General features: G+C 44.4%; 1 protein-coding gene across 2 annotated transcripts in view; it reads right to left on the bottom strand.

The window, feature by feature from the left end:
- Nucleotides 1–11,550, bottom strand: part of LOC147631414 (protein root UVB sensitive 1, chloroplastic-like) — a 35,736-nt gene that overhangs the window by 16,575 nt on the left and 7,611 nt on the right. For both annotated transcript variants that reach the window (XM_086809808.1, XM_086809809.1), the window contains 4 exons: nucleotides 7,200–7,256; nucleotides 6,698–6,896; nucleotides 6,434–6,552; nucleotides 6,048–6,227 (listed from right to left, as the gene is read on the bottom strand). In XM_086809808.1, coding sequence (XP_086665934.1) covers nucleotides 6,048–6,227; nucleotides 6,434–6,552; nucleotides 6,698–6,896; nucleotides 7,200–7,256 — 555 coding nt within the window. The remainder of the gene's footprint in view (nucleotides 1–6,047; nucleotides 6,228–6,433; nucleotides 6,553–6,697; nucleotides 6,897–7,199; nucleotides 7,257–11,550) is intronic.

The following is an 11,550-nucleotide window of genomic DNA, read 5'->3' as shown; positions in this document are numbered from 1 at the left end:
AAAACTTCACAACAAGGACAGACTCACCTTCGTTCCTAAAAGGTGAATTTGGGCATGTTCCTGGATTCATCTAGGTATATAATTCAGCCGTATTAGCGGTGCATTTGCCCTATCAACTACTTGTTTGCTGTACTAATTCTTTCTGCCTTTTTGGCCACTTTATAATACAAGATGGTTGGCTTTTCTATAAAGACCACCTTAGTGTCATGAAGTCATTCACGGCAGCTCTTCTCCATGATGCCCATGACGCCATTACTAATTGTCACAAGGGCATGAACTCGACGTTGTGGAAAAGTTAGGGCAGCAGTTTTATTGGTCAGGAATGAGACAAGATGTGTTCACTCATATGCAACATGAGATTTATCAGAAAGTGAAGGAGTCTCATGGGAAAAAAGCAAGGTTGCTTCAACCATTGCCATTTCTTGAGAGACCTTTCCAAGATATATCTATGGATTTTGTGACAAATTTGCCTCCCAATCCGGGTAAGCGTAACACGCAATGTTTAACTATTGTTGATAGATTTAGCAAATTTGTTATGCTTATTCCATGCAGGGCCAATGTGACCACTGAGGACATTGCCCATTTGTTCATTTGGCATTGGTACCCGATTGGTGGGATTCCTAGGACCATAGTGTCAGACCGTGATGCCAAGTTTACCAGTCATTTCTAGAGGGCGTTGTTTAATAATTTTGATACTAAACTGAACTTTTCCAGTGCACATCACCCTCAAACAGATGGCCAGACAGGAATTTACAACCGGTTAGCCTTTGACGTGCTGAAGTGTTATGTCCACAACCAGTAAGGTAAGTGGGAATCTTGTTTGCCTTAAGTTCAAACGGTTTTGAATGATTCATTTTCTTCAGCTATTGGCACGACTCCTTATGAAGCCACGTTTGGAAGACCATTCCAGTCGCTATTGACCAAACCTCGTCTTTAGTCCCGGCTGAAACAAGTGGACAAGCAATGCCCAAAGTTACCTTTCAAAGCTTCAGACCCTTTCCTATCTAGAGAAAGATCAACAAGGTGTCGACGAAGTTGAAGTTACCTCCGAGTTGGACTACGCACGATGTGTTCCATGTCACTTGGCTCAAACCATATGCAGGTACAATCCCTTCAGAGATTAAAGATGCATGTAGGAGAAGGAGGCAGCCCTTTGGGCTACCCCAAGAAGGGTTTGTATCCCTTGAGTGGGCAAAAGTTGGGCCATATTGAAGACAAGTGCTTCAAGAAGGAACAAGAAAAGAGCCATGCAAACTTGGTGGCAGAAGCTACAGACTAAGAGGAGGAAGAACCATAGCAGCCGGACACTTCTACAACAACACTTGATAAAACCTTTTTTGCTGAACTCTCCAATCTCTCTCTTGCAAGTAATATATCGAGAAGACATCAGAATATATTTTTGACTCAAGGTTACCATACCTTCCTTATGTATACATGACTTGCTCTAGTGCAAAGAGTTCCTTCGGCTATAGGCAGCTCATGTACTTTGAGAAATTGCTTTTATTCATATGGAATAGCTCATAAGAGGAAGCACGGTAATTCCTCTAGTCCTATTGTCGTGTGCACTCTGTTTGCATTGATAGAATGTGCAGCGGAAGAAGGGAAAGTGGAAACACAGGAGGGAGAGAGAGAGAGAGAGAGAAAGATGGAGAGGAAACACACGTGAGAACCTGCTCTCAATATCATCATCAAAAGGAATACATGTCCCGAGCAAGAGGGGAGAACCTCGTAAGTGAGGGACTGCAGCTAGACAAGCTAGGCAAGCAATGCAAGCAGTAAAAATATGAGGGAGGCATGCCGGCTATATATACCTCTACATGAAGGCAGCCGACTAGGGATAAATACCTCCACGACTGGGGAAAATCCCAAGACCATAAAATGGGGAATAAATATGGGTAAAATATGAGTGAGGGGTGACCAGCCCCTCTGACTAACATGGTCAGCCCTAGAGGCTAAAATAGGACACCAAATAGGAAGCCAGCAAGTAGGGGATGATGTCTAACACCCCCTCTCAGCACCGGATGCTGAGCAAACTCCAAGAAGCCAGAGACGCCGTCCTCGATCAAAGATGAAAGACTGTAGAAACAGGTACCAAGAAAGCTCCACAAGCAATCTCCTCAGCAACAGCTACAAAAGCAACAGAACAAGCTGCCAGGTACACCGTTCCTCTGGAAGAAGACAACCATATAGGCTGCGACGTGCTGCTCCAAATAATGGTTCCAAACCCAAGTGTAAGAACACTCCCTGAATGTCGTGTATCTAGCCTGGAGAAGGTATGAAAAACCTCATAACCAACCAAGATCAGATCCTGTATATAACCAATCCTGGGAGAAGCAAACTGCTCTTCACTGGAACCCTCAAAAGAAATAGAGTCAATCTGCTCCAACTCTGGACCAAGAGTAGCCAAATGCTGTATAAAAGCATCCTCTGAAAAGGTCGGCATTGCAAGATGTAAAGACTCTATAGAAAATATGGGGTCCATATGCTCAAACTCCATAACATGAGTTGCACAATGCTGTACATATGTACACGCCATTGAGGTGGGCATCGCAAGATGAAAGGACTCCACATCCCCCTCTGAAAAATGATATCGTCGGACTGGTACAAGCCCAACCTGATTCTGATCCAAATCCAAAAAACTCTGGAAGTACCACTGTGCCCCAGGCACGGTTAGCAACCACAGATCCAAAGTATCCCACTAGGTCCAAAAAGCCATCAATGAGGAAGGAAAGCAGGAATATAAAAGCATCACGGATAGCAGAAGACTGTTCCAGAAGTAGAACCAGATCCCAAGAATCAGCAACAGATAAAAGATCCATGTGAAAGGATCACACCGCAAAAGGGCAAAACACCCTCCTTGTTCTGCAAATACTGCAAAGAACACAAGCTTAGACAAAATAAACTCTGCTCAGGATCTCTGAAAAGATCACTGCTCTCCTCCAAATAACTGTAAACTCCTGTCAAAGAAGAATGTCTCCACGATACAACACAGCTCCCGAAACTGTTCTCAAGTGAAGTAGCTGGAGAAAGGCCCCCTCTGAGTGTAGAAAACTCCTATGGGAAGCAAAACGCAGCCAAAACACGGCTATCCAGCAAAAATAGCACTCCACCGCCAACCGAAGGCAAGGAACATGTAGAAACCGGGAAACCGTGTAGGCCAGGAACAAAACACAGGTATAGATGCTTCAAAATCAGCAAAACGCTCACTGAAATCAGAAATTCAGAATCCTCCTCAGGTACCAAACTGCCTCCAAAGCCACAATCCAATCAAGAAACCCCCTCTGCAAGTGATCTGTGTCCACTGGAGAAGAAAACGCAGCCAAACAAGGGCTGCAAACCTGAAAATTCAGGCCAACCAGTGTCCACACCTCCTATGAGGAAAAACGCTGAAGAGAAGGTACCTTCGGGTCCAACAGATGAAGCCCAGTTGAAGGTAGAGCTACCAGCAAGATCGGTTCAGAAAAAACGCAGCAATCATGGCTGCAAATCTGAAAAACGCAGGGGTATAAGGGGCTGAATATGGAAACGCTCTGGAGAAATAGGTACACCCAAGCCTCAGATCAGCAAATCAGCATCAGAAACCTGTAGAAGAAAAAAACGCAGCAAATATGCTGCTGTTGGCGTGTACAAAACAGGCGACCAGCACTATAGGGGGGGGTATGAATGCCGAGAACTGCTGAAAACTGCTGTAGACAGCCACCTGAAGAAAAACGCAGCAACCTATGTGCTGCTGCCCTTGCTGAAAACGCAAAAACGCAGGTCTGTCCAGGGGCAAAAAAAAACGCAGATGTGAAGAGGTATAGGAGGGAGCATCCAACGCTGAAAATCACCGACGCTCTGATACCATGATAGAATGTGCAGCGGAAGAAGGGAAAGTGGAAACACAGGAGGGAGAGAGAGAGAGAGAAAGATGGAGAGGAAACACAGGTGAGAACCTGCTCTCAATATCATCATCAAAAGGAATACATGTCCCGAGCAAGAGGGGAGAACCTCGTGAGGGAGGGACTGCAGCTAGACAAGCTAGGCAAGCAATGCAAGCAGTAAAAATATGAGGGAGGCATGCCGGCTATATATACCTCTACATGAAGGCAGCCAACTAGGGATAAATACCTCCACGACTGGGGAAAATCCCAAGACCATAAAATGGGGAATAAATATGGGTAAAATATGAGTGAGGGGTGACCAGCCCCTCTGACTAACATGGTCAGCCCTAGAGGCTAAAATAGGACACCAAATAGGAAGCCAGCAAGTAGGGGATGATGTCTAACATGCTTTCTTGATTTTATTTTATTACTTTTTAGTGTGTAAATTGTTAAGTGATGAAATTGATCTCTAGCAGGGCACCGTTGCAAAAGAGGAAAACACTCCCTCCATTTAGGTTCAAACAACAAAGGACAATTTAGGAAAGTCTGCATGTTTGTGGAATTCAGCAACGTGTACCTGAGCAGGAGTTAGGGAAGTAGTCATATAACAAGGGCAAAGAAGCCCACTCCCAATGTAAGAAGAAGAGATAAAAGTCAAGTGTGTTTCTTGCATCCAAGTAGGCCAGTAAGGACTGCAAGAAGCAGTATGCAGAAGCCAAGATCGTTACTAAGAACAAGGCAGAATCTTGCTGGTGTCACACACATCAACCCTTAAGATTGTCCAGGTACTATAAAGCCACTGTTACACGTCCAGACCCTCAATCCCACTACAGTAGAGCACGATAATCATGCATAGCCTCCCCCAAAATTAAAGCTGCCAAGCTTAGGGCAGCGCAATGGGAGGGCGGGAAGAGTATAGCGGTGTGATCGAGCCAAGGAACGTTAGAAAATGATGCTAAAAACTGAACGCCTAAACCCTTCAGAGGTTGTGTGAAGAACAACCTTGTAAAAGACTGATTTGTATACAATAATCTTGGAACCCCATGGGCCAGGCAAGAATAGAACACAATCTCTAGAGTTTTTTTTTTTTTCCAACTGGCCTTAGGCCCAAGATCCTCCTGTAGTTACTGATTTTTCACCGACCATAGGCACCCGCCTGTAGGCGATGCTGCCGAGGAAGCACCAAGGGGGTTTTGAACCCAGGACCTCTTGGTCCTAGGCAAACACCTTCACCACTTGAGCTATCACCTGATTGGCCAATCTCTAGAGTTCCCTTTTCATGATTACAATAAAAGTAGGTCTAATTCCCTCCTGAAATCAGGACTATGGGATGTCATGCATGCAAGACATTGCCTCATTTGATGGGGCAGCAAGAGTAGCACAGTCTCTCAAGTGAAGCGTGTTCTCTGTCACTAGTCCCAATTTAGGCATATTTCCACCTGAGCTGAAGCCCAGGCATGAGATGTCCACAGATGTCCACTTTCTAAGAAGATAAGAGTTTTAACTCCATTTATCCATGGTAACACAAACATCTTCAAGGAAAATCACTCACGCACCAACAGGCACATAGCCTAGCAATGATGGCTTGTGACTCGGGGAGGGGAGATCCCAAGTTCAAGTCCCCGCAGGCCCCTCTTGGTATTGTGGCCGCTTGCAAATGCCTTCAAGCCAAAAGACCAAGCTGCCTCCAGACCTGTACGAAAAATTGTGACTATGGAAGAATTTACTCGTATGAAAAAAAAAGTCACTCATGCACCCGAGTACGAAAATGGGGTACCACCCTTCCCAATATCTGCCAGACAAGGCAGCCAACAAGTCAAAAGATGAGCCCCACAAATGATCCACTCAACCGGTTGGTGAAGTGAACGCCTTCTACCATTGTTATGAAAACTATGCATCCACGATCTTGTAAGTCCAAGGCAACCAATGCCCCTGTGCCAGTCTCAGGAGCTGGATTGCATGATGTTGCCTTCACATGAACGCTTTCTCACGCTGTAATCTTCATTCGTTTTGTGCTCCATGAAAAGAAATTTGAGCTATTCAGGGTAAACATGTTTCCTGTATATAACTACTGAAAAAGGAAGAAACAGATGATAAATGATACCAACCTGATATGTATTTTGCCTTTCGGCCAAGCTGTATTGTTCCTTTTGGTAGATTTTAAAGATGACACATGATACCAACCTGATACGTGTTTTCCCTTTCGGCCAAAATATACTGTTCGTTTTGGTAGATGGTAAAGAGTTCATTGGCTTCATTTTGCGATCTAATCACATTGGCAAATGTAACGCCTAGGTTCAGCTTGTTTGCTATGACTGCTGCATCCTCTTTAGTTTGCAAAGAGAGTAGACTGTTGCGGCTATCCTGCACCGTTAAGCAGTCATTAGAACATCTAGATAATTTCCCTCAATACGAAAACAAAAAAAGCCCAAAGCATGTCAGCAGGGCTCTTTTCCGAGGGTTTAACTCATGTCCCACCAAATCCAAGAGGTCCCAAGTTCCAACTCAAAGACACCTCCTTGTGTGCGTGGTAATTCATCTTCAATCACATTGTAGTGCTTGCTAATTACCTTATGCCCTCTAAGCTTGAACAGTAGAAAAGGAACTTCAGTAAAGATGGGTTCTTCTGCATTCACTTCTTCCACAGAGGCAACCACGCCCCTCCTAACATACTCACCAAACACCAGACCTGTCATATACACAGCAACTTTAGGATCCTTAGTGCCTAACTTCTCTTTGATACAGAAAATTTGTTAAAAAAGGTGCAGAGTTAGACACAAAGATGGAGCAAACAAGGTTCACAAAACCAAGATGGAGCTTGTGTGCAGTCATACTTGCTCGGTATGGGTTCAACGTGCGAAGCTGCACTGCTTGATATGACCTTAGATTGCAAAGCATGTGGGCACCACTGACTGCAATGAAAGTGGTAACTAGCATTGGTCCAGAAGCACCAGCATAGCCCGATATAGCAATGCCAAGCATAATACCAAGTGACTTGCTGACCATGCCTTGCGCCTCCCCCTTGGCAATCACCTACGATAAGAGGTAAGAGGCCTTTATAAAGTTTCTAGAGCACCGCAGGATTTGGAATACTTTACTGCAGTCAAATAGCCTGCAGGCATGCAACAATAGTACTATCATGGTAATTCTAACATCAATCGCTTCAAATGTCTTTAAATTAACAGCATCTGGTCATATTAATAAAGAAATGACCTTGGCACACACTGCAGAAAGAAGGAACACAGATGGAAAAAGGCACATCTTCGCAGCAAACATAATCTAAGCTTTCATGCAGAGAGTCACAGACCCAAATAAAAAAAGATTAAGGGTTCTTACTTCTGCAAAATTACGCTGAGCAGCAAACCCTGCATAAAAACAACTTCTTGTGGCAGCCTGCAAAGCAATTCGCCAAAAAACATAAGTAGAGTTGGCATCAGAAAATGGCATCATTGAAAAACAAACAACCGCCAAATGTTCTTGGTTGAGACAAGCATGTCTATTATGAATTTGTGAATTCCAAAACATAAGTGTGTGTATGCAATGTGTATGAATGATGAAAATAATGCAGGTGCCAGGTCCCCTCCCAAAAAGCTTAACCCCTACATAAAAGCAGCTTCTTTGTGGCAGCTTGCAAAGCAATCCACCACAAACTTAACAACAGTTGGTAGCAGAAAATGGTTTGGCCACACTGACGGCGCTATAGCCTAGTGGTTGATGGTCTCACCTTGGGGGCGGGCGGGCGGGGGGGGGGACGGGGGGGCGCACTATGGACGGAAAAAACTTCACTGTTGTAGGATCTCAACCGGGAAAAAAAACCAATATACTTAACAAATTCATTAGTTAATTGATTGATTTAAATTAATTTTATGTATGTATGTATGCACACATAGAAATACACAGTTTTTTTTTTTGTGAAAACCATGCTTCTAATGACTTATGTACAATACAGGAGATGGACTCAAGGCAAGTTCATCTTCAGAGAACTTCAGAAGCAATGGAAAAACACCTCAAACTGACTAAAAACCATGTCCTCCAGCTGTAAGCAGTCATGGGGGGATTGTCGCAAATTCATCTTAAAGTAAGCATATGCCTGTAGAGGCGTGTGCCCAAACCTAGCATTGTTTATCATCTTTCATATTGTCCATAAACCCAATATCTAGTCCATAGGAAGAAGAAATCAAAATCAAGAGAGTTGGGCACACCAGTCCCAAATATCCAGAAATGCTTGCCATATCGCTTGCCAAGGAAGCTGTCACCATTTGGCCACCCAATTGGTCAATGTATGTACATTGGACTGGTGTCCATGCCACATGGCAGTTGTTTATGCCGGGGATTGATGCCACTCATGTGATACTGTGGACTTGGCTTTCCGTTGGGACTTGTGCCTCCGTGTACATGTCTGAACATGTTTGGTGGATTGGTGTTCCATTGGGTCTGGTACCTCGTGTACTTGCCTGGAGCACGTCTATTTTGGTATAGTCTCATGAATGGAGATTGTCCATACCAATGCTGCATTGCATAGCATCTTTATGTGCTTGCTTGCAATTGAAATTGCATGCTGTTTTCATGCACTCATTTGCATTATCACGCTTCTTCTTGTTTGGGCATGCCTTTGCAATATGCTCGGTGCTACCACAAGTAAAGCATTTCCCCTCACTCATATATTGCTTTTTCTGCTCCGGAGTGAGACCATAGTCTCTCAGTTTGAAGGGACGCTTCTTGGTAGTGTTATTTTCAGCCTTTCAACCATTTTTATCTTGGTTTTGGTCCTTTTTAGGTGGCTGTTCATTATTTTGCAAGTTTTGGACAGCCCTCTCTTTGCCTTGAAATGAGGGTTTAGCCTTATTGGATCGACTCAATTTGAGTTCCAATTGCTCCGTGGCAGTAGCGGTGGCGGCAACGGTTAGGTGGTGTAAGGTATGACCAGGATACATTTGTAGTCCCGCTTTGTACACGGGTTGCAATCCCGATTGAAACCTTCTCTTCCTTTCTACCACGGTGACATGCATAAATGGAGACACCTCCAAAAGCACTTTCCAAAACTTTTGTACATATGCATTTATCGATTCCCCCTCATTTTGCTTCACCCAATCCCACTTCATTGTACATCCCTCGGTTGCATGTGCAACTCTTGAGCAATCATTGCCATTGCATGATCCATATAAGATTCAGCTTTCTTGGCCTTCAAACGGTCATGTACCAATGGATCCTCACGGCGGTAGAGATTCAATTCTTCTTGTTGTGCATGGAGAAGAGCCTGCATACGAGTAAGTTCAGCCCTCAAGACTATGGACTCTTCTTCCTGCATCTTCTCTTTGCCACGGAACGGCTGTCCCACATGTTCATGTTCCCTATTGTGCACCACATGAGTTTGCTCATCCTGTAAAGCATTGGAAGCATGCATTTCATTGTCCCTACCTCTTGTGTTAGCATCTCCAACATTCATTGTATGGCTGTCCATAATGTTCTAAGTGTAGAGATAGCTAGTGTTCACGGTGATCGTCTCTCACGATAGAAGTAAAAGAGAACCTTATGCTCTAATACCAATGTAACTTGGTTGAACAAAATGCTAATCAATGCACTTCAATACACTAAGATTTGATGGACACTTGCTCAAATACAAGAAGTAAATTGCTAAATTGACAAGAGACACACAATGAGCCGGAACAGCCGACCCCTCCCTCAAATAAAGTATATTGATCTTGGGAGAATCAAGTACATAGTGTCATGGGTATTTCTGACCAGATTTCCATACCAATGCATATGAATACAGTATTGCAAACAAGTGGTTGTCGATGTAGACTTGCAATCCACACTACCCTCTCAAGTGCCCATGTTCCCTACCATCTGCTTTCTATTGTTCCACCAACACATAGTAGCAACAATCTGCAAGAGAGCACGTAGGACAAGAGAACACTACACAGGGTATGTGATCTTGTAATCCGGTTCCTCCCTCCTGCTACTTGCTTCCATATTTAAGCATTAAAGCTTACCGATTGCAAGTAGAGTCGATGACAGCGAAAGTCTTCGCGATGGAAGTCCTTGGAGTGAAGAGATCTTCGATTTGTCGCATTTCTTCGCGACAAAAGTCTTCAAGAGGATGAAGGGAATCTTGGGAAAGCTTCCCCTATGGTTCAACTTAAGAAAGGAGGGCTGAAAATAGGGTTTTCAGCAAAAAGACCAGAAATTACAGCAATAAAGAGAGCTGTTTTGCTGAATTTCAGTCATTGGGAGTGTGTAGGAGAGTGATTATTATCCAGAAACACTCTTGGAAGCTTTGCAAGAGTAAAGACACCAACTCATCAAATGAGAATGAGTTGGGATTTCCCTTCATCAATAACTTAAGTGTGGTGGCAAAACCCTGATATGAGTCAGGTAATGCATTGAGAATAGTAGTGACTAGAGAGCTGTCTAGAATGATCCATCAATGTTGGCAAGTTGCTCTCAAAGGTCTTTCATCTTGTCAAATACTCATCCATTGAGTCACCCTCATCCATACTCAACAAGTCAAGCTGCTTCTTCAAATAGGCCACACGAGCCTCATTGCGCACTTGGTAAAGTGCTGCAAGTGCATCCCAAGACAACTTAGTAGTTACACATGAGCGTATGTGAGGTATAACGCTCTTCACTGATAGAGCAATGAAAGCATGTGCATGTGCATCTCAAGCATCCCATCTTGCTTGCTCTAGAGTAGGAGCATGACCAACATCAGCACCACTAATACGTGTTATACTCCTTAAACGGCCTATAAATGAAAGCCACGTGTACGGGTAGAACCACTTGGACCGGATTTTCACTACCTCTAGACTCCTCTATGTCAGCTCCTTGTTCACCACTAGGAGCTGGCTGCTCCTCTGGTGTAATAGGAAGTGTTTCACAACCACCGACTACATCCCATAAGCTTTTGGCAACCAACACATGATGCATCATGTAAGACCAAAGAGGGTAGTTGGAGCCATGCAACCAACAAACTAAATACATCACTGCCAGCAATAGCTCAATGCAAATACACTATCTGACCCATGCAAATGTCATTGCACAATGCCCTGTAGAAACCTAATGTCCACTAAATGCCAAGTGACCTATGCAACACGCAGAGCAACAAGCGTAGAACAACAAGCGGCTAACAGCAGCTAATGGTCCAAGCGGCATAGAGATGTGCGAGGACAAAAGCTAGACAAAAACAACAGCTGCGGCCTCAAAGCCAGGCCAAGACGGAGGACAGATTCCCTTGAGAACTACACAACTCAACCCCATAGGGCAAGAGATCTCGTACCCCCTGGTGAACACTCGAAACTTGGAGTCCTGTTAGCTCACCTCTTATCTCTACGTCCACTATATGCCCAGTACATGCTCTCATGGTAGTTCGGTCAACCCAGCCACCAAGAGTCCGCTGCTATAGTCGGAAGAGGTTCAATTGCGTACCACCGTGGGACGTCCTTCCACCCTTCCCTATGGTAGCCAATCTTGGTAATCCTACCTTCGGCAACAATGCTGAAGGCCCAGCCAACCATCCTGGCACGCGGAACCCCTTTCCACAGTGTTGGGCCAGGAAAATGTCGAGCCTCCCACCTTCAGAGGATCCACAGTTGAAGATGTAGATGACCACATCAGGCGGTTCATCTGTATGTGCAAGAACCGAGGTCTTGAGCGGGAGGATGCCTTCTTGGTACTCTTTCCGTTCACT

This window comes from Cibotium barometz, chromosome 15, assembly GCF_041138505.1.
Source record: "Cibotium barometz isolate CiBa-2024 chromosome 15, ASM4113850v1, whole genome shotgun sequence".
Lineage (NCBI taxonomy): Eukaryota > Viridiplantae > Streptophyta > Polypodiopsida > Cyatheales > Cibotiaceae > Cibotium > Cibotium barometz.
Note: the sequence above shows the minus strand (reverse complement) of the source record. Positions and strands in the feature narration are given on the sequence as shown.